At 38.5% G+C, this 24791-nt stretch overlaps 1 protein-coding gene across 1 annotated transcript in view; it reads left to right on the top strand.

The window, feature by feature from the left end:
* The window catches only part of LOC117296707 (ryanodine receptor-like), a 33744-nt gene extending 9213 nt beyond the window's left edge, over nt 1–24531 (top strand). The window contains exons 2-6 of the mRNA XM_033779750.1: nt 1690–1815; nt 9909–10007; nt 12823–12891; nt 23032–23107; nt 24380–24531. Of these exons, the coding sequence (XP_033635641.1) occupies nt 1690–1815; nt 9909–10007; nt 12823–12891; nt 23032–23107; nt 24380–24531 (522 nt within the window). The remainder of the gene's footprint in view (nt 1–1689; nt 1816–9908; nt 10008–12822; nt 12892–23031; nt 23108–24379) is intronic.
* The last annotated feature ends 260 nt before the right edge of the window (nt 24532–24791 follow it).

Genomic DNA, 24791 nt, shown 5'->3' on the forward strand with positions numbered 1-24791 from the left:
GCAGCACACCTTTGTACAGAAACAAACAAAAGCAGACGGTTAATATCTCTAATGAATGATATAATTTATACAGGTATTGTTTGTTATTGATCTGTGTGTCTTGATAGGGATTCACAATATGATGGACAGGCAATGTACTCCCAAACGATTCTCCATCATTATTAACTGTGATTAGGCGCTGTTGCGAGGGAAGAATCAGTAATGAGCCGATATTTTTTTTTTTCCATGAGAGAAAGGTCGGACGTAGATTAAAGAGATGTGGTAATGCCAAAATGCACTTTAGGGACGGTTGAGATGGACTGAAAGCATTGGTAGCGAAGTTCCTGTCAGGATCTATTAATTCATGCCACGTTTCGTTGGGGGGCAGGGGTTAGTGGACACCATTTTCTTTGGTATATTTTTTTCCCTACCACAATTGTTGTGGCTGCCTCCATAAACAAATGGCAATAACAAATTCAACTTGACTGCTGCTGCTCATGTCCATTTGCTGATTGGACACTTGAAAACATAACCTCTAGATGGAGTGGATGAACATGGTTACAATCATAACAAATTAATTACCTGTGTTATGGGAGGGGTTGTTGAGATTTACATGAAAAGAGAAGGTATTGTTCGGTAACTATCACTCTCAAAATTAATGGTATTAAAGACTTTTGGTTTGAAGCCGGCGGCAGCTTTCGATGGCTTAAAGCATTTTGAGAAACATTTCAATGTATGTAAAAAGATATTGATTGACTTGAGTGAACTGATTGTAACTCTGTTGTCTGGTGCGCAGATGTAGTTATTGCGTTAGAGCTACATGTAGGTGGTGGAATGTTTGTCTGTCGTCAAATGTGTCTGCTTGTTCACGTGCCTTGATTTCCTTTTTGATAGGTACATGTACATAGACTCCTTGTTATTTTTATTTTAAAAAGCCAAACATAAGTATGGTCTCATATAAAAAAAATTCCTTTTGCCCAGTGAAAGCTCTGAGTGACAAGACCTGTAATAAAGTGGAAATTTTTCTTGAAATACAAGCCCTGAAAAATGTCAACTTGTTAAAGCCAATTGGCACCTTTGGCAATCTGGTAATTGTCAAAGACCAGTCTTATCACTTGGTGTATCTCAACATATGCATAAAATAACCAACCAGTGAAAATTTGAACTCAATTGGTCGTCGAAGTTGCGAGAGAATAATGGAAGAAAAGACACCCTTGTCGCACAAGTTGTGTGCTTTCAGATGCTTGATTCGAAACCTCAGCTGAGGTCTCGAATTCAATTCAAATATTTTAGTGATAAATGACTTCTTTCTCAAAAGCTACGTTACTTTAGAGGAAGCAGTTTCTCCCAATGTTTTATACTATTAACAGCGTGTCGTGGCCGAGCGGTAGCACCGGATTCAAGCTCTGGTGTTTGATCAGCAGAGTGTGGGTTCGAATCCGGTTCTTGGTGACACTTGCTACATAAACTTGGGGAGGTAGTGCTTTCGGCCTCTGGTATGAAATAATTGTAGCCCACACCTTGAAGTAGCCTTCCGGCCTTGTGTGTTTGGCGACTTGCATAAAAGAAAACCCAAAACAGCTCTTTGTTGCTCATTACCAAGTAAGTTTTTATGATAACAATTATTTTGAGTAATTACCAATAGTGTCCAGTGTCTTTAAAGATGTATCCTTCAATGAATTAAAGTCCGTGTTCTTCTATCCATTTCAGGGCGACCAGTTGTGCCTTGTGTGTTCCACGCAGGGTAAAAGCAAAGATGGCACCTCTTCCCACGTTCTTCTTGCTGGCGAGGGATTCGGAAGTAGGAAGTGTTTTCTGGAAGACACTTGTAATCCGGTAAGTTTCCTTGATATTCTAGAAAATGTTTTTTTTATTTATTTTATATATTTGTTTATATACTATACATCACATCGAACTAATAAAAATGATAACGCACAACCATTAAGAACCCACCCCCCCCCCCAAAAAAAACCCCCAAACATTTATACTACTACCTGACGAAAAGCAACAATTTGTTTTTGTTTGTTTGATATTTCTATGTCTTCAGTTTCATTTCCGGTCCTGAAAGTTTTCCAAGATTTGTAATTAAGACTTCTTGAATAAATGAATTGATTTTGAAGAAATTACTTACAATTGTAGATGTATCCTTAAACCTGTCTTACTTCTCAAGCTGGCAAAATGAGGCTAAAAGCTTACAAAAGCTGTTAAAAATGACTTAAGCTTGCAAAGCTAGCACAGCAAATATCAGGTTGGTTTTCCAATGTCTTTCTCAGAAAATCTTTGGTTTCCAAAAACCGCACAGCAAAACAGGGTGTGTGCATCCAGCACAAGCTCTCAGAAGGACTGTGTTCACTTCCCACCAAAGCTCAATTGCTCTACCCCCTATTGCCATCCCAAATTAGCATACGCTGTATACCCTCACACATCACACCAGCACACATCTCTTTCTTATTAGAATATATGCAAATTGACTTACTGGACCCTAAACCTGTGACTATACAAACCTGGGCTCAGCACTGTGCAATGGACATGGACTACACAATCATGGCCACTGGGTTCTACTGTCGATTTCACCAAACTCTTTCTAACTTGGGATTAATCTTAGGACTTGGGACGATTTAAGTTCCGTATTCAAAGACATTTGGACGCATTGAACACATCCTAAGTTAGGACACGCTACTCGTCCTAACTCATTATAGGATTAATCCTTGCGTTTTGTGAAATCGGCTTTTCTGGCGTTATATATACCTTTATCATTCTGTCACCGTCTTGGTCAGGTTCCCTGTATCCATTGTTAGCAGTTGATGCTAATATTCATGCACAAAAAGGAACCAGACTATTTTGTTCTTTCAGCCTTGGTTTAGTTACATTGAGTTGAATGGGAAAAAAGTCAAGATGGCTGCACCATGGTAAAGGTCTGTTTGCCAGGCTGTCATATTTACAATGTATACAAAGGGTATTATGTAAATCATGTAAAGAATAAAAATGAATATTCATACTAAATCTAAATACTGTTTCTTGTGTGACATTGATCAAGGACTTAAACAGCCCTTTCTGATTATGAATTCTTCCTCAATAGGCAAATGCAAAATTCCCCATAGCGAAACTTTCGCCTCAATCCATAATGGACAAATCTACACAAAAGGCACCAAATCTGAATGAAAAATATTACCACATAATGATATTTCAAAGTACCCCTACATGGTTCGTAATTAATTTGGTAATCACAGGGGGTATACCGATGTTTGTTCTTCAAAAAGGCCTCGGTCTAACGGGTGAAACCGTCTCGAGCAATTTCTCATCTCATGGCTCAAAGTGAATACCCGTCTAATACAAAATGCCCTTTCTTCAAATTAACGACACGTTTTCTATTTGAGTAAGAGCCACTTGAGAGGTGGCTGGCTGCGTGTAAGAATGCCCCCTGGGGACAAGGACGGATGGGACTGAGGTTGGAGACATCGTTAGCAGCTCAATCCTGATTAAGTAATTGGTGATTAATTTGGTCGAGCCTCAGTGCAGTTAAAGAGGATCAGGATTTTTATTTATACTAAACAAAAATCCAGTTTCATAAAACTAAGCAGTATTTGTTAAGGGTATAAATGAAAAATAGTATTAGCTGTTGTAAACCGTTGTAATATACCCCCAAATAGTTCGTGGCCTGACGTTATGTATTTTGTTAATGTTAGGGTGGTGTAACGTTCTTCGAGTATTTTTCCTCTATTATTAGTTAGTACTCTTAGTGACGGAACTATGGTACTTTTTTTTGGGGGGGGGGGTTAGAAGAAAAGCCCCCTTACAAGGAGTCACTCCATTCTTTCGCGTTGACTTTAAGCCTTTTTCGTAAACAAGCGCTTTCATTTCGTCATTTATTATTTTTTATAAGAGACTCTGATGTGGAAGTTAACACACAAGTACAATGTCTGCGAGCGTGTGAATAATAAAAATAGTTCTAAAAACATTGAAATTTTTAAAAGAAATCTTCTAATTCTGATAGACCTAATTTGTAGTCTCAAAAGTCAAAACTTAAAATGGGGGTGGGGGTGGTTTACAGTAGATGCTACTAGTGGTGAAGGCTGTGTTTGCAAACTACATGTAACAACCAGTTCAGCTCACTGCAACTGTGCAATACAAACAAATTTAAAGAGTACCATAAATCAGGCAAACATTCATGCCAGAGTCTGCCCGTTGATGAGCAATGTATTAAGGCAGTCAACTACAAAGTCTGCTCATATAAGCTGAGAATCCACAAAACCCGTCCCCTACAAAGAAAATCCCCAAGAAAAATTAAATTAGTTACGGAATACAGCAAACAGGAAATCAAACTGGAGTTTTATAGAAAAGAACAGACGGCAAACAATACGCAAGCTGTGCAAGCATATAATCAAACATCAGACTGATGTTATCAAATTTAATTATCTGTGCAGACAATGAGCTTAAGATCAAGTTTTGTTGTAGATTATAAGCAATGTAAAGATGAACTGTACACAGTAGGATCATGGAGCAAGGTCTGGTCCTTGACAATGATGCATACATTTCGTAGTTTGTTGAAATCTCTGCTGAATTCAAAAGGGTTTTTGGGGTTGAACAAAGAATTGACTAGAGTGGGATTCGAACCAATGACCTCCGGATTAACGTGCCGGCGCTCTACCAACTGAGCTATCTAGCCCTATATTGGCGGTGTCCCTATTTTGTCAATATCTTTGTTCGGGGGTGCCAGTCAGAAGCCATACAACCGTTAACTGCTGTGTAGCCAGGGATCACACCCAAATTACGATACAACCTGGGAAGCGGCAGCCAGGGGATCACCTTAAAGCCATTGGACCCTTTCGGTAAACAGTGTTGTCCAAGGCCCACACTTTGTGTACCACAACTTCTATATCAAATAACAAACCTGTGAAAATTTAGGCTCAATCGGTCATCGGAGTCGGGAGAAAACAACGGAAAATCCCACCCTTGTTTCCGCGCTTTTCGCCGTGTCATGACATGTGTTTAAAATAAATCCGTAATTCTCGTTAACGAGAATTTATATTGTTTTGCTGTTTTCTCAAAAAGTAAAGAATTTCATTGAATAATATTTCAAGAGAAGTCTTTCACCATTGCCTTCTGTAAACCCTGTAAGTTATTTGTAAATCTGTGAACTTTTTTTCTTTTTTCTGAACCGAAAGGGTCCAATGGCTTTAAGGGGATGCGACTTTTTGTTTCAGATATCAATATAAACCACAAGGGAAACTGTCAGTTTCCCTTGTGGTTTATATTGAATTCAAAAGGGGTCTGCTCTAGTGCTCAGTATAGTATTTTGATATCCCATCCCATTAATATAAGGGTTTGTCAGTCAAAAAGTTTTCATTTGGTTTTCTGAAAAATTGGTTTACAAGTCTGGTGGTCCACTATTCACAACAGGGCTTGAATTGTACACTTGACTTGTACATTTTATAAAGTAGCAAAAATGCTACACACAATGCATTAAGAGTAACTGTAAATATAAACATGAATAGTAAACTTGCGGGTACAACCATGAGTAAAATCTCTTTTGAAGGAGTGGTGGCTCCGGTTTGGTCTTGAAGTTTCGAACAGTAAACTCTGTCTTCAGGAGAAACTATGCATTAGTTTCTACTCAAAATGAACATTCAGTGTTGCTAAATATGATCAGTTTACCTACAGTCAAATAGTTCTCACACACCTTGTTTTATGCATGCACATGAAGGTGTTGCTATGCAACATGGACAACCTGTGCCAAACTTAAAATGCACAGAATCATAGGTTAAACAATAATTATAAAGCATGCAGCCAAATCTTGCAAGTCATTTCAGATTAATAACAGTATATAAGAAACAGCATAGGGTATCTTTTAATGTTCTCATAAAAAACATTTTTTTCAACCCCTTATTTTTCTGTGCTTTCTGCCTTTCTCTCTCTCTTTTCATTTAATACCACTTAAAGACACTCGACACTATTGGTACTTTTTAAAGACCAGTCTTCTCACTTGGTGTGTCTCAATATATGCATCAAATGTGAAAATTTGAGCTTAATTGGTTGTCGAAGTTGCAAAATAATAATGAAAGAAAAAACAACCTTGTCACACTAAGTTGTGTGCTTTCAGATGCTTGATTTCTAGACCTCGAAATCTAATTCTGAGGTAACGAAATCGAACTCGTGGAAAATTACTTATTTCTCGAAAACAACGTTACTTCAAAGGGAGCCGTTTCTCACAATGTTTTATACCATTAACCTCTCCCCATTATACTCGTTACCAAGTGAGGTTTTATGCTAATAATTATTTTGATTAATTACCAATAGTGTTCACTGCCTATAACTGATTCTGGTTAAACTAGTATACACATTATGTGTGTTGTGTTGTCATCTAGCCTTAAGACCCTTAAGCAGCTGGCAACAGCTAATTCTATTTCAATTTTTTGTGTATTTATATGGTACTTAATTTCAATAATGTAACCAAAGTGACTGTTTCTATCCTAAATCAGTCCCTTGTTGGAAAAAAAGTCGTCTTGCAACGGATGCGTGATTAGAAGTCAAAAGCTCAAGTTTAAACTAGTTTACCTGTTTATGTGGTGTGTTCTCATTCAGCCTTTACAAATGCTTTAGGTTGTTTAATAATTTTTGCACTTATACCTTAGGTCCTTAAGCAGCTTGCAATCAGCTTATTCTAAAAAATAAATAAAAATGTACTTGATATCAATAAGGGATCAAAAATTACTATAGCCGTCCTTAATCTGCGCTGCGTCACTTTTATACAAAGTCGTCTTGCAACAGATGATGATTAGAAGTCAAAAGCTCAAGTGCGGTGTGGGAAGACCTGGGAATTAAATTTGACTCTCGAGGGCTCCTCGAGTCCACCAACCTGAGTTGATTGGGACGTTCAGACCCCTCAATCCTTCCCAGAGCCTTAAGAATAATTAGAGAAGGCGTGATGAATCTATTAGTGTGGCTTTACACTTTACCATTGAATTTCTCTTTGGCGTGGTGCAGGGTTTCAGATTGCCCTTCAGGCTGATGTTTAGATGTTGAAACTGTCTGTTCCAATATCTACATGACCAAGCAAACTGAAGAGGAAAAAAAAAACCCCAGAGAAGTTACAAGTAAAAGCTTGGGTCGTTAGTGTTCTGACAGGTCTTTTTCTTCAGCTGTGCCACGCATCTGGAACTCTCTACCGTTTAATCTTCAATCTTGTCTTTGTACCACAAAATTCAAATCTCTTCTCAAAACTTATCTTATGTCACAGGTTTTCAAGGACTAATTTTGTTGTGTCTGTTTTTCTTTGTTTTGTTTTTTGTTTTGTTGTTGGTTTTTACTGCGCCTTGAACACCCAGCCGGGTGGATATGTGCGCATTACAAGTCTTATTATTATTACTAGGATAGATGGATCCTTCTGTATGGACAATTCTAATCATTTTAGATTCCCTTTGCCATAATATTATAAGAGGCTCTTTTAGCTTCAAAATTCAGTTCACGAAATTCATCTGAACCATTGGAGACCACTGCCACCATTGTTTTCCCCCTTGGTCCAGTTTCATAGAGCTGCTTATTAAAGGCAGTGGACACTATTGGTAATTACTCAAAATAATTATTAGCATAAAACCTTTCTTAGTGACGAGTAATGGGGAGAGGTTGATGGTATAAAACATTGTGAGAAATGGCTCCCTCTGAAGTGCCATAGTTTTCGAGAAAGAAGTAATTTTTCACGAATTTGATTTCAAGACCTCAAGTTTAGAACTTGAGGTCTCGAAATCAACCATCTAAACGTACACAACTTCGTGTGACATGGGTGTTTTTTCTTTCATTATTATCTTGCAAGTTTGATGACCGATTGAGCTCAAATTTTCACAGGTTTGTTATTTTATGTTGAGATACACCAACTGTGAAGGCTAGTCTTTGACAATTACCACTAGTGTGCACTGCCTTTAAGTAGAAATATTGCTTAAACAATTTCTAAGCAAAAAAGCGCAGGATGACCGAGTAATAGATGGTACATATGATAAGGTGTTTTTTGGGTAGCCTTGTTCTGGTATTGCATAATTTGTGATGTTCTTGGCTTGCTGTGCTTATGCAGCCCATATCTTTTCCTTGGTGTTCCTTACAACTGTTTTCATAGAATGGGAGTTTCAAATGAAAGTGCCTTTATGTCACAGAGTGACATTGTCCCTTTATTTATTACACAACCAGCATCACAATTAGTGCCAAAAACAGTATGAAGAGATTAGAAGAAACAAAAAGACCTCAAATGGGGGAAACCCACACAATCAGGTAGAGACTGAAAACCTCACCTCTGGTCTGAGATGAGATTCGATCCGGGTCCACAGAGGCGAATAGCAGGGAAAAAAACCATTGAGCCATAGAGTCATGATTGAACCAACCAGATCCCTCAAGATATTAAATTCCAGGGCCCAATTTCATAGAGCTGCTGAAGCAGAGAATGATGCTTAAAAACAATATTCTGCTAAGCAAACACAAGCAGGTTACCAGCAACATATTGTGTGACATGTGAGATGCTACTTTTGTGCTTTTAAGAAGCTCTATGAAATTGGGCACAGGCCGGAAAATTGTCAGCAAAGATTGACCACAAATGGCGTCAATAAGACTCAGCAGGGGATGTCAGACTAGATTTATAAGGACAAATTTTTAGCAAGAGGAGTGATGTATTCCTTTTAGATGCCCAATTTTATCCTAGCTACTCTTGCCTGATGGGGAGTCCCCAAGCCTATTTCATTGGACTTAAAGGTCTGGTGTTCCCTGGGTGTTGAGTGTCAGGGTGTGAGCTCAGTCTCCATCATGACACTTGCATTCTTAAGCAAAACACTTAACTGTAACTTCTTTATCCTTGGGGATAGGATGTTAGTATCAAGCCCTTAGGTCCCATGGTGTTGTGTAATTCATGTTAAAGAACCTTGTTATACCATTAAGAGAAGGGGACGAGGGGGGGGGGGGCCTTGCATGGTTGGCTGCAGATGCCACATCAACTTGCAAACTCTTATAAGGCGCTATAAATGTGTCTCACAACACAAACCATAGATCAGCTTACTGGCTGTAAAAACAGTAAGCACTTTAATGCGCCTGTTCGGGCGTGATGAAGCTCTATTTACTACCTATTATTTTATCAGCCACGACATATAAGAAATTTTGACTCTCTACATTAAATTTTCTAATTTAAAGCAATATTTTTCTGACCACTTGACCAAAAATAAATAGTCTGTTTCCAGATAGAAACAGCTTACCCCCCAAAAAAATCACATTTTGATGTGGAAAACGTTTATAATAATTGGATTGCGCCAAGTCAACATGGTGAAAAAATACACAAAATTACACTGGTCAATGAAAGGCAAAGTATACCTTTGGTTTTTGGAACCATTTGTTTTAATCCTAAATGTAGATCGTAAACAATAAAACTTGCTTGTGAAAAATTCATCGGTTAAAAAGACAATCACATTTTGCAAGATCCAGGTAGACTGCCAATAATCAATGAGCTTGAATCATTTTAGATCAATTGATGACTGGAGAACGATTTCATTTAATGTATATAGGATTTGAGGCATTGCATGGTGAGGTATCAATATATATTTGGTTTGCGGTAACACCATGTGTGTATCTACTTGCCAGGTAGAGGTTGTTCTTAGAGAACTGTCTTGCTTTTAAAATTATACTACCGCGGAGTAGATTGTTCGGGTGTTAGGGAGACTTCTCAGTTCTGAAAAGAACTGTCCTGCTTATTAACTATTACCCGGGCGGATGGTATAGAAATAGGATGGGACTGCTACTTTAGCTTATAGGGTCGTAATTAACTGTACTATCGCAGAATCAGTTATTGAATTGGTCTCAACGTTTCGACTGGCTTGCTCTAGTCATCTAGTCATCGTCGGGAGATGTTGGGAATTGAATGTACTTTTAGTGACTGAGGTGTGTTTTTCTTTTATTTACAGAGTGTTCCTCCAGATTTGTCCATCTGTATGTTTGTTCTTGAGCAGGCTCTATCAGTACGAGCGCTACAAGAAATGGTCATGGCTGACACCGTGGAAGTGGTAAGAAAAGATTTATAAATGTTCTCTTAATATTTAACCCTTTTATGACGGGAAAGTTCAATTTAAAGAAGAGACCTAGAATAAAACATCCTTTTCATCTTGCAACTCACACATGTTATCTCCATGTATGTGTAATTGCTTTTCCAAACAGCATACTTAATTTAATTTTGTACTTAAGTTTAAAAGGTTTTAGGATGACCCGGGTGGTGAGGAGGATTGTACCACTCCCCATCCATTCTGCTGTTACAGATTAAATGGCTTCTGACTGGCAAAATAGGGGGAGACTGCCAACATTCAGGCTACAACTCAGTTGGTAGAGTGGGCACAATAATCATGAGATCACAGGTTCAACTCCTGCTCTCGTCAATATTTCTTCATTCAACTCAAATCATATTTTATTTGATTCCACGTCAAACAGCCTAAGCGTTGCTTTTTCATGCACCACTCAAAAGGAACATTACAGAATTGGTTTTGCTAGCAAAAAAGTTGCTGGCAGTGTAAGCACTTTATGTAATCCACCATATACATAAACTGACAAACCTGTAGACGTTCGAGATCGATCGGCCATCTGGGTCACGAGAGAATAGTGAAAAAACGATTACAAATTTTGCATTGCATCGATGCCGAAACAAAAATGAATAAAACGCTCACTGAGCGAAATTATATTATTTATTTCTCATCAAATATGAAATTTCAGACAAAACTATTTCAAGGGATGTTTTCTACTTTCATCATCATTAGACCGTGCAAGTTTGATGTAAATCATGATTGATCTTCAATTTTTTTAATACTCTATCTTACCAATTCTGTAACGTTCCTTTAAGGTGCTTCTTCGTTTTTATGTGAGCATTTTCCTAAGCGACTTTTACCTTTATTATTACTACTTAGCATCAATGACAAGGCTGAATACAAAATGTGAAGATGCACAAATATACAAATCCCAATAAGTTCTAGGGACTTTTCTCTCAACTCCCCGGGGAGCATTGTCTGTACACTGAAGCGACTAATGAGCACCGAGGGGTTAATCAATCCGATCAATCGCACTATCCCCTTGGCCCTCGCTGGGTATCCTCACCTGCATCGGCCAGAACCTAGGCTTTTCCATTTTTTCTAGAAAACTGAGATGCCCTTGGTAAACATGAGGCCAAGAAACAAAAATCCCATAGACCATGGGACTTATGACTCATGGCTTTTATTACACTGGATCAGAAATACTTGCACCAAAAGACTTGACTTTGATACATAATATTTCACATGAAATAGTTTGCAGGTCTGTTTGCTTCGTTCATGAAAGGGCCAGGGCACCAAGGCGTTTTCTCCTTGATAAAGGGCACCCTATGAGGATATGGTAAATTCCTGCTGGAACATTTCAAGGGCATCAAGGCAATGACCAGGGTGCATGGAGGCAGTTGCCTTCATTGCCTCTGTGAAGTAGCAACCCTGAGTTAGTGGCCTGATGTTTCGACCCTGGCAAAGACTCTGCTAGGGTCAAAACATCAGGCCGCTGAACATTTTTTTGCATTTATACCATATTTTCTTTTGGGTTGTCAGCAGTTTGCAACAGTTGATTCTATTTTCTCTTATAATGGGTGTTCATGGGTAGACTTCACAAAGAGTTGGGACTGGTCTAGAAGATCTTGGTTTGTTTGATTTTCAAACCTGTGGTTGCTCATGGGCGTTCCCAGATCTATTTCTAGGTTGATCTTTGTAAGAGCAAAAGGGTGAAACCTCACTCGCTTTAAAGGCACTGGGGTCGATTTTGGGGTCCTAGGAGATGTTAAAAACTTCAGGCTAGTCCTAAGTTAGGACGAGTAACTCATTCTAACTCGAGAGAAGACTAGTCTGAACTCTTTGTGAAATCCACCCCAGGAAAAGTTGTTCAGGCCAACATATTTCAGGGAATAATTTAAAGTGCATTCGGAATTCAGTATTGATGTCTGGCTCAGGTATTCCATTTCCCACTTGAGGTTTTGTTTGCAAAAGGTCTCAAGTGGTTTCCGTAGTTTTTGTGGAATTTTAACTAGATGATGAGATCATTCTGAATGGCGTAGTTGTCTTTTAATACATATTAAGTCAAAATATATAGCTTTTACCACTGTTGATAGCAGGTTTTGCTAAGAGGCACCTTTTTAAAGAAATCTACATTTTGGCAAACCTTTGTTTTCACACATTTTCAATGTTAATAACAATTAATGACATCAACATTTTCCACCAGGTTCAAGTGTTCCATGTTATATTTTCATAATGACACTAATTAGCACAAGGACAATTTTTATAATTTCAAATTTCTTGAAAAATATCATCGTCCAATATCGCGAGGCAACTTTTTCCCCCCAACACTCAGATTCCTATGTTCATTTGCTTATAGAAGAAGCACAATGAACAAACATTCTAATGAGCAGGGATGAGATTTTTCAGACTTTTGTCTAAATTCAGACTTTTTATGTCGGCGTCTGAATTCTGACTTTTTATGTCGGCCTGGTGGAGAAAATCAGTCAATATTTGTTTCCACAAATAAATAAATCCTGCTCATTGGTCTACTTCTCTAGTGATTTGGATACTGTTTCCAAAAGCTCAATGGAATCTATAACCCCAGGGGGTTACCAAATGGTAGCAATACCATCATTTCAACATACCTTTCAATTTGTATCCAAGTTTCAGATTTTTTCGTCACCCCTGAATGAGCTTTTTGTGTTGTGTTTCCATTGGAAAATATACAAGAAGGCTCACTGTTTCCCCAAACTAATGATGTCATAGATATATAATAATTATTAAACAGAAGAATAATAATGCTTTTGTAATTTTATATTTGCAGGGTCAAGCTGGTCATCGCACACTGCTTTATGGTCACGCAATCTTACTACGACACTGCCTTAGTAACATGGTAAGCTAACAAATGCTGTGTTTAAAAACCAGCTAGCCCAATTTCATGAAGCTGTTTAAAATGCTGCTCAGCAAATTGACTGAGCAAGAAATGAGTGGGGCACCGATGGCAACATTAGAAACTTTATGGAATATGGAATGTTGGCTGGTAACCTGTTTCTGCTGGATTTTATGTGCTTAGCAAGATTGTGTGCTTACAGTCTTTATGAAATTGGGACGAGGCATGAGAAATTTCAGACTTTTATCTGAACTCAGAATTTTTAAGTCAGCCTGGTGAAGAAAATCAGCTTTAATGTTTTCCAGCTATTCTAGTAGTGAGGAAACTGTTCCTTTAAAGCTATACTGCATAAACTGGGGTGTTAAATTTACACCATTGGTGTTGTCACATATAGATTTTAAAAAGAGAACAAACATTCACACTGTGAAAAAAATTCTGCACAAACAAGTTCAATAAAATTGTGTTATTTTAAAGCCATTATACACTTTCGGTAAACAGTATTGTCCAAATCCCACACTTCGTGTATCACAACTGATATATATAAAATAACAAACCTGTGAAAATTTAGGTTCAATCGGTCATCGGAGTCGGGAGAAAATAACGGGAAAACCCTTACTTGTTTCCGCGCGTTTCGTCGTGTCATGACATGTGTTTTAAAAATAAATCCGTAATTCTCGCTAACGAGAATTTATATTGTTTTAATGTTTTCTCAAAAAGTAAAGCATTTCATGGAACAATATTTCAAGAGAATTCTTTCACCATTACCTTCTGTAAACCCTGTAAATTATTTGTAAATCTGTGAATTTTTTTTTCCCTGTACCGAAAGTGTTTAATGGCTTTAACACCCTTACGGTTATATTAATTTGATTCTCTCTCAAGTATAGGAACTATGATATTTGAAGAAAATTGCCTGACTGTAGTGCTACTGAGAGTGAGCGCTTGCCTATAATGTTTTTCATGTGTTTGCAGCCCTGACTCTGTTATATTTAAATATCAAGGGAAATTTCAAATTCAATTTTGTGATGGACTTATTCTTCAAATTGATAGAGTCCTCACATGAGTGGGGAAAAAATGACAACTCTCTAACCCATGCTTGATAGAACTTTAATCAAATTGATTTACTCTCATAAAAAATCATCAAAATATTTATTAAATGGTCAGAAAAGTCTAGCCTATGAGTGTATAAGTGGGCCAGCCCTTGTACTCAATACAATTTTCCTACTTTTCCCCCAGGGACCAAATGTCTTGCCTGCTTAATGCTATCCTCATGTTAAAATGATGTAAATAGTCATGGCATAAGATATCCTTTCGGGGCAAAACTTGTCAACATTCAAAACATCCAATTACAGTACATCATTCTGAAAAAAAAATGGGTCTGTACATTTTTGTAGGGGGATGTTTTGGTTCATTCCAGACTTTCTTAATGATCTTCAGTGAAAACGGCATTGAGTTAGACATTTTGTTTAATGAAATATTCCTCATTTGGATGTAATGACGCATTAGTTGTTAAAAAGCCAATGATGTCATGTTCGAACTTTGCTCTTTAAAAAGAACAGGAACGATCCAAAACATCCCTGTACAAAAATTTACACGGGTAAAAATGTCCCACTCACAAGGGGGACTCTTTCGATTGGAAAATCAGTACATCACAAAATCAAAGTTGACATTTCCCTTCCTCGTTAATAGTTGAAAGTTTAGACATGAGTTCAGTGAACTTGGATAGGATGAGAGTGGCACTCGTGGCAGGTGTTTTTTTCTTATCAGTGGGAAGCAATATTTAATGGTAAATTTCTTAATGTTTTATTGTCATAATTTGCTTTGATGGCTTAGTATTTTGAAGTGTATGTGAAACTACATCTTAAGTAATTGGAGAACTGTTGAAAAGGTCTCAAAGTTTGACCCTTAGAAGAGATTTGAGATGCTGCTAGGGTTGAAATATGTCAAGTATAATTGTCAATGCCATGTTTTTTGTTTTAAATTGTTAACTCACATCTTTTGTACAGTAAATACATCTTATTAAGTAGTTGTAAAAAAGTTTGTACAGCCTCACAGTTTGAACCATAGCAAAGTCTTTCAAATTCCTTTTTTTTGTTTTCTTTTTTTTTTTTACATGTGAATCTTTTATTCATTAAGTATGTAATTGTAAATCATTGGTAATGTCCTCAAATTATTATTCTGCCAGAGTTATATTTGAAAGATTCTGCTATGGTTGGAACAGCAAGACGATTTCTCCTTTTCTTCTCCCATTTCTTGCTTTTATACCACAGGTCTTTTCGGTTGATAAGCAAATTGTTTCTGCAAACTATAGCAGAAAAATGTGCTTTTAAAAGCTTAAGCGTATTTAACAGTTTAGAAAGAAATTAGGCAGCCAGCTTGCGCGTTTCAGTTATTACATCACTCAATTTCATACCGGAAGGGTTAGCATGCCCTTTCTTGTGATTATGGTTAGCAGCGCTGTGTCACTTTTCTTTCGATGATTGATTTAATTTACCAGTATTTTAGACTTCTAAGTTTTACAAAGCCAGGAATTTTTTAAGGATCACTCTTTCCAACTTAAAAAAACCCCAAAACTAATGAGTAGTAAAATTAAATAAAAAGGCCCTCTCCCCCCCCCCCCAACCTGGATGATCAGCTGCTGTATTTTTTTTTTACCTGGCTGAAATGCTCATAATTATTTTGTTCCAATGCTGTGAAAAACCTTGGAGAATATTAATTGTGGTTTTACCCATTACACCGATGTGTGCTAGCACTGTATACTCAGTACTTTCCCCTTACACCAATGTGTGTTAGCACTGTATACTCAGTACTTTCCCCTTACACCGATGTGTGTTAGCACTGTATACTCAGTACTTTCCCCTTACACCAATGTGTGTTAGCACTGTATACTCAGTACTTTCCCCTTACACCAATGTGTGTTAGCACTGTATACTCAGTACTTTCCCCTTACACCAATGTGTGTTAGCACTGTATACTCAGTACTTTCCCCTTATACCGATGTGTGTTAGCACTGTATACTCAGTACTTTCCCCTTACACCAATGTGTGCTAGCACTGTATACTCAGTACTTTCCCCTTATACCGATGTGTGTTAGCACTGTATACTCAGTACTTTCCCCTTACACCAATGTGTGTTAGCACTGTATACTCAGTACTTTCCCCTTACACCAATGTGTGTTAGCACTGTATACTCAGTACTTTCCCCTTACACCAATGTGTGTTAGCACTGTATACTCAGTACTTTCCCCTTACACCAATGTGTGTTAGCACTGTATACTCAGTACTTTCCCCTTATACCGATGTGTGTTAGCACTGTATACTCAGTACTTTCCCCTTACACCAATGTGTGTTAGCACTGTATACTCAGTACTTTCCCCTTACACCAATGTGTGTTAGCACTGTATACTCAGTACTTTCCCCTTACACCGATGTGTGTTAGCACTGTATACTCAGTACTTTCCCCTTACACCGATGTGTGTTAGCACTGTATACTCAGTACTTTCCCCTTACACCGATGTGTGTTAGCACTGTATACTCAGTACTTTCCCCTTACACCAATGTGTGTGAGCACTGTATACTCAGTACTTTCCCCTTATACCGATGTGTGTTAGCACTGTATACTCAGTACTTTCCCCTTACACCAATGTGTGTTAGCACTGTATACTCAGTACTTTCCCCTTACACCAATGTGTGTTAGCACTGTATACTCAGTACTTTCCCCTTATACCGATGTGTGTTAGCACTGTATACTCAGTACTTTCCCCTTACACCAATGTGTGTTAGCACTGTATACTCAGTACTTTCCCCTTACACCAATGTGTGTTAGCACTGTATACTCAGTACTTTCCCCTTACACCAATGTGTGTTAGCACTGTATACTCAGTACTTTCCCCTTATACCGATGTGTGTTAGCACTGTATACTCAGTACTTTCCCCTTACACCAATGTGTGTTAGCACTGTATACTCAGTACTTTCCCCTTACACCAATGTGTGTTAGCACTGTATACTCAGTACTTTCCCCTTACACCGATGTGTGTTAGCACTGTATACTCAGTACTTTCCCCTTACACCGATGTGTGTTAGCACTGTATACTCAGTACTTTCCCCTTACACCGATGTGTGTTAGCACTGTATACTCAGTACTTTCCCCTTACACCAATGTGTGTGAGCACTGTATACTCAGTACTTTCCCCTTATACCGATGTGTGTTAGCACTGTATACTCAGTACTTTCCCCTTACACCAATGTGTGTTAGCACTGTATACTCAGTACTTTCCCCTTACACCGATGTGTGTTAGCACTGTATACTCAGTACTTTCCCCTTACACCAATGTGTGTTAGCACTGTATACTCAGTACTTTCCCCTTACACCGATGTGTGTTAGCACTGTATACTCAGTACTTTCCCATTACACCGATGTGTGCTAGCACTGTATACTCAGTACTTTCCCCTTACACCGATGTGTGCTAGCACTGTATACTCAGTACTTTCCCCTTACACCAATGTGTGTTAGCACTGTATACTCAGTACTTTCCCCTTACACCAATGTGTGTTAGCACTGTATACTCAGTACTTTCCCCTTACACCAATGTGTGTTAGCACTGTATACTCAGTACTTTCCCCTTACACCGATGTGTGTTAGCACTGTATACTCAGTACTTTCCCCTTACACCGATGTGTGTTAGCACTGTATACTCAGTACTTTCCCCTTATACCGATGTGTGTAAGCACTGTATACTCAGTACTTTCCCCTTACACCGATGTGTGCTAGCACTGTATACTCAGTACTTTCCCCTTACACCAATGTGTGTTAGCACTGTATACTCAGTACTTTCCCCTTACACCGATGTGTGTTAGCACTGTATACTCAGTACTTTCCCCTTACACCAATGTGTGCTAGCACTGTATACTCAGTACTTTCCCCTTACACCAATGTGTGTTAGCACTGTATACTCAGTACTTTCCCCTTACACCAATGTGTGTTAGCACTGTATACTCAGTACTTTCCCCTTACACCAATGTGTGCTAGCACTGTATACTCAGTACTTTCCCCATACACCGATGTGTGTTAGCACTGTATACTCAGTACTTTCCTGGCATATAACACGGGTGGGACTTCAACCCATGACTGAATACAGTGCCAACACACATCGGTGTATATGGGTAAAACCAAAATGAATATTAAGTAGGATTTGAAACTTTGCATGGTGGAAGTAAGATATAGAAAAGTTTGCGGTAACACCATGTAATAACAATCTCTCAATGAGTTGGGGTGGTTCTGAAAAGAACCGTTGGATTAACTCGACGTTTCGATCAGTATGCTCTGATCGTCTTCTGGAGAATGCTGGACTCTGATGCTGTATGCTGCTTAAGTACTGGGCGGTGGATCAGCGGTGATGCATGAAGGCATATAAAATGAATATTCTTTATCGCTGATGCAAACTTAACATGTGTTAAACCATAGAGAAAGGACCACGGACAACCGATATCGGACAACCGCTTTCAGTTCATTGTCTACACAACCCTTGTGGAAAGAGCAGTGTCGTTATATATTGACTTATTAACGAGTCCTTTTGACATTACACATCGCTAGATCCAGCTTCCGATGACCTTTCTATCTCACGTCAGACATTCCAGAGGTCTTTATTTATCTTCTTAAAATCCAAACAAGAGGCTTTGGTTTATTTTACATGGCAGTAGATATTATATTATTGGAATATCTGCCTGAGTGCAGAGTAGTTTGTAAAATGGACGAGAGATGTCTTCGCTTTTTGTTTTGATTTGACTTTTTACTTATTTTGTTTACACTTGTTGCTTTTTTTTTTATATAGATGTTACGAAAATATTCAGTGCTTATTACTTATCGATAAGAGGGTAATATTCAATTTTTGTTCTTTACCTCTACGATAAAATTATCACATATTACAATATTTTAAGGTTTGCATGGATACTAGAAATAATTTTCAGGAAGCTTTACAATTGTTGCTAAAGAAATTACTCAATTTGTTTTTTTTGGAGGTCATTCATCACAACGCTAATAAAAACTGGTTCTCATATAGCGCATTTTACATACGTGTCAATGCGCTTACACATTAGTGGCCTGGTCATTGGGCCAATAACATTTAATGTTTCTCAGCTCCCTGGGGAGTATACAGCCCCGAGCTGCCGTGGCCCTCAGAAGGCTTTATCAAAACACAATATCAACCTCTGCCCTCGCAGGTACACATTTATACCCCTGGTTGTAGTAAAGCATCTTGCTCAAGGATGCAAGTGTCATGATCGGGATTAGAACCCACACTCCAATGCATTAAATTTAATTTGATGCTCTAAACAGCTTTGTGATGACCCTATATAATATGAATATGTACATGTGTAGAAGAACGGAAGTGAGATGTACAGTACACAGACACTGTTTCATACAGTGACAACCTTTCAAAAATGATCGTAGCGTTTCCATGGAGACGTCATGGCTGCGCCATTTTAGTCCGCACACTTAATCCCTTTGCATTAATCACATGTCGGGTTTTTACACCGCGGAGCAAATTGCAGTTGTCCGTATGTACAAACAAGGAACTTTCTAGAATCTATGTCCATGGAGGATTGAGTTACCCCCAGAAAGAGATTTCGGGGAGCGAAGATAAACAAGCGTGCATGTAAATTTACACGGAAGAGGCGGAACCTCTTCATGCGCAGCCCAAGGGACTCCCATCCATTGCGACTCAAGAGACCGGTTAGTTGTTGTCTTTAAAGGGACACTCAAGTTCCTAAGTAAGATGCAGGCGTGATATTCATCCTACTTTAGTCTGATTTCCGACATGTTGGTCCATCCTTGCCCTCTATAAAATATTCCCACTTTTGTCCCTTTAAACCGTGTATTGTGTTGTTATATGATGGACACTTGATGGATAAATCAACCATGGAACTAACTGTGTCTTGGAAATATTTGCAATGCAAAAATATATAACATTTTATCAATGTTTGGTAATTGAATCCCCATTCCATCGTCCCTTTGAAGCTATGATGCCATCTCCCTTGTGATGAACAAGTCACATTAACCATGTGGTGAGACAGCTTATTCCACTGCTGCCTCCCGCCTATGGAATGGTCTTCATGTCTCCATTTAAAATGCTCAGTCAGTTTATAGTCCTTCAAAAAGTGTAGCCATTTGTGGCCTTCACTTTGGTCTTTCTTTTCTCTATAAGCGCCTTGCATCCTTTGTTAATTTGGTGCTATATAAATCCAGTTACTATCATCATATTATTATCCTGTCTTGTGCTAGTCTCCGAATCTCCAGCAGGAGAACATAAAAGGCATCAAGAATTTGCTAGGAACCTGTCATAGATTGTTTGCAGGCACTTTACACAAGGTTCCTCTTATTAAATATTTAATATCAGTGGTTTGTACTTTAAGTATCTCTACTAGAGTTACGCTCTCACCCCGCATTAAGTAAGCTCTCATAGTCTCCACTCCGACCATCCAACCAGGCCTACGTGACACAGTTCAACATGCGCATCGTTTTGGCAATCGTCCATGAAATTATCACAACCTTCATTGCGTTGAGTATGCCTCATTCACATCACAGTAGAAAACTGCAGCAGAATTGAGATGGCAGACAAATTGATATTTGTTTAGGGTTGCTGGTAATTAAGTTGCCCTATTTTACTCCGGAAATCTGTGGTTAATATTGACCAGATAGTCACTCCATATTGGACCGGTGTGTTCATATGCACTTCCATGATGGACTCCATCAATAGCGAGGATGCATGTGTATTTGCTTGACGAACAAAAACTTGGTTTTCTTAATCCGCTTTTATAAAGGCTTTTAAGCAGGAAATAGTAGGTAAAAACTATCTGCTGAGCAAAAGTAGGCAGGACACCAGTCACAGATTGTACATGTGACATGTTTTTTTGGCTGGTAACCTTATTCTGGTTGTGCTTAGGTAATGTTTGTGCCTAAGCAATTCTATGAAATTGGGCCCTGATTTATGTGACCTATTTTGCTTCACATATGCAGGGTATTACGCTGGATGAAAATTAAGACGTGTCTTTAGAAAAATGTCACGACGGGGAACTCTGGCATTTCTCATGGATCATTAGAAGCCATTGTTTCTAAAGCATCACATGCTCAATCAGGTCTTAACAAGCTACTTCCAAATTAAGTCACGTCTGGCGCAGTGAGACGTGCACCACTCTATTTCCCGCTGTCACGAGAGTATTTGAACGCCTGTTGGCCACGCTGCCTTCCACAACAGCAATTACATGGTGTTGATCATGGCGTTCATGCATTAATGCACAAAGCAGACCTGGATGTAAGAAGCTCTTGTAAGCAACGCGTGTAGTTTGGCGGCGGCGATACGGATGAGAACGTCTGGAGCTTATATTAGTTTACGTGTAATTTCACCGCTGGATGAAAGCCCCCTAAATAGCTAATGAAATGGCCGATAGCATCTGACAGGCTGAAAGACTTTCCATTAATATAGAGTCGACTTTAGGTGAAGTCTTTAGGTGAAGACTGTCAGTTGAGAAGGATACAACTGAAGATGTTACACACTATTGGATATGTTTTTTTTTTTAACATGGAAAAAAAACAACAAAAAACACACAAAAAACGGACAGTGGATGTGAGGATAACTTTTTTTCTTTCCTCCTTGTTTTTATTAAGTGCATTTAGTATTGATTAAAGGCTCATGAATTGGAATGAGTGGGAGGGGGGGGGGGTGCTTACTATTGCAGGCAGTTGTATACTAATCTCAGAAATAATATTTAAAAACCCACACAAAAACCCCACACAAATATTTTGGAATCCAGAAAAAAAAAACTTGCATTTTTTCTTAAAATAAAGGAGAAATCTTTGTAACATGATGACCTTACAACGAATGCCTTAAAAAACTGTCTGTGTATGTAGTATGTGCTCGGAACAAAAGTACTACATTTTGTAGCTCATGTGAGTATTAAGCATGAGTAGCTTATGGAAAACTATAGCGCTTCTTGGTCCCATATCCAACGAGGCCAAATGCTGAGTTGGATATGGGACGCAGTCTATGCGTTCTACTCTTCCGTATTCCACCAGTGCACCCGTGATAACAAATTTATCTTCAAGCAAATTTTAGCTTAAAATAGCGCAGAGTTAGAACAGCGTGTTATAGAACAGGGTTTGAAAATCGGCCGTGCAATGTAGGTCTATATCACACTCTTGTAGCTATGAACTGACCAATCAGAATCAAGGACTCAAGTTTTTCTTGAGGATTAGTAATGTTAGACCTTGTCCCCCGTTTTATTTGGGACTTTGCTGTTTAGTTCACTCCTTTAAATGTATTAATTTAGAGGTACATGTGCATGTAGGTCTTTTGTTTTGGAGAAAGAGAATTATTTGAAAATTTTCCAGAGTGTCTATTTGCTCAACTCTACCCTCTTAAAGGCAGTGGACACTATTGGTAACTACTCAAAATAGTTATTAGCATAAACCCTTAATTTGTAAGTAGTAATAGGGAGAGGTTGATAGTATAAAACCTTGTGAGAAACGGCTCCCTCTGAAGTGATGTAGTTTTCAATAAAGAAGTAATTTTCCACGAATTTGATTTCGATACCTCAAGTTTAAAACTTGAGGTCTCGAAATCAAGCATCTGTAAGTACACAACTTCGTGTGACAAGGGTGTTTTTTCTTTCATAGTTATCTCGCAACTCCGACGACCAATTTAGCTCAAATTTTCACAGGTTTGTTATTTTATGTACATGTTGAGATACACCAAATGAGAAGACTGGATTTTGACAATTACCAATAGTGTCCATTGCCTTTAAAATTTAAATTAGACTGAGAGTATATTGGCTTGAGATCTGTGGCTGGTTTGTATTGAGCACAATGTAAAATTTTAGGAATTACTCGGGCTTAAAACTTTTCAGCTGGTTTTCTGTGATAATAGTGCCATAGAAAACTGACCCCCCCCCCCACAAAGTTAAGTGTGGTTGTCCATTTTTTGCAGAACTCAAAGTTGAACACTGTTACTGCATGAAAGGCAAGGAAATAACCATAATAAGAGTCTGTTGTTAGTTTTTAGAAAGCATTGTAATATGTGGATGTCTTGCATCCCTCAAATTATAACCTTGCCATGTGTTTCTCACCTTTGACCATTGTTCTTTGTTTTGCAGTACCTTGCATGTCTTTCGACAGTCTCCTCTTCAGACAAGCTAGCCTTTGATGTCGGTCTTCAGGAATCCTTACAAGGTAACTTTATTCTTTGCTCTAGCTAAAATGCTGTCATTTGTTTCACTCTTACTTTACCTCAATGTAAATGAGGACCATTTGAATGGTTCTCTCATCCGAAGTTTGATTTGATTTATTATTGGTATTTCATTTATTATTTTCACATGTAAGAATGCAAAGTACAAAATATAGGAACTATAAAGAAAACATACACATTCATATAGGAGACAGAACAAAAAAAGTAGCACCGCTGGTGGATTTAAAAACAAATTAAGCTAAACTACTATCAAGTTAAACTTCTGATGCCACAATTTAGAAAACAGACAATATGAAATGATTATTTCACTTCGATGGTGATTGGGCAACATACCAAAGGGCACCATACCAAATCATTGTGTTCGTTACGCTGCCCAGTTGCGCATCCATGCAACACCGAGAGAAAAAAGTGGTTCTTAGGGAAAACTCCTGAGGGAGTATACCGCTGTGCCTCATAGCTCAATTGGTAGAGCATCTGCCCAGAGTGTCAGGGGTCTTGGGTTCAAATCCCAATGAGGACAATTTTATTTGTCCCTCATCCAATGTTTGCTTACCTCAATGTGTAATGAGCCCTGTGTTTTCCGGAGTCTTGTGGATTGAGGTTCTTCTCTTGTGGGGTTCGAACCCACAACCTGAGTGTACAGAGCTTATCACACATCAGTGTAGTTTAAGAGTGAAAATATAGTATTCTTTATCCCGATACATAGTTATTACATCCACGTATAGAGATGCTCTAAGGGGAAATTCAGTCACTTTCGGGTGCAGTAATTTTTTCAAGTTTGAGGTACAACAAGGGTTGTTTTTATCCCCCCAAAATCAAGCCCTGACTGTAGAGATCTTGGGGCTTGTTTTAAAAAAAAAAAAAAAAAAAAAAAAAAAAGTTAATGCTTGTCAACCTGTGTCAAGACATTTTCCGTCTTGATTCTGGGCTTGTAATTGTACAACTACGGTCCAGCAAACATGCTGAGCAACGTCTTGTAGAGTTTCCCCGAAAATTTAAACCCTGGATTGAAAACCCAGATGTCCCCCCCCCCCCCTAATTTATACTGAGATTTATTCAGTCGGATTCCCACCGAGGTTGGCTGTTCCCGTCCCTGATTCCCCATCCGTAATTCATGATGTGGCTCGTGGCTATTGTTACCAGCTAACAGGGACAGTGCAAGTACCGGGGAAGCGGATGTGCCTCGTGTTTCGACCTCCGCACTCTATCTTTTTTTCTTTCTAATTGACTCTCACTCTCTCACTTCGTGCAATCAGTCTTTGGCATGGATTGCATCGGAATGGGTAATAAGTGTCAACGAGTGAACCAGGGGCGAGACTGTATGTTTGAAGGTGACGGTCTAGCGTCTTGGGCTCTGGGATTGTGTACACTTGTATCTCATGTGTCTTCAGTGACATTCACTAGATGAGAGAGGATCATCAGCCGAAAGGTTTTTAGTGGATAAGGAGTGTTTAATAAGACGCTAACGCTTATCAGAAAGGAGGAAGCGTTCGCATCTGCCGAACAGTAAACAATAAGTTTGCCTGTGATTTCTGAGGCTTAAATGAATTGACTTAAATACAAGAAATGCCCTTAGACCTGGGGATAAGTAGCAGAGGAATCACCAAAAGAGGATGTGACTTTTTATTTCAAACATCAAGTAATGACTTGAGATTTCATAATTTTGAC

Source organism: Asterias rubens, chromosome 1, assembly GCF_902459465.1.
Source record: "Asterias rubens chromosome 1, eAstRub1.3, whole genome shotgun sequence".
Lineage (NCBI taxonomy): Eukaryota > Metazoa > Echinodermata > Asteroidea > Forcipulatida > Asteriidae > Asterias > Asterias rubens.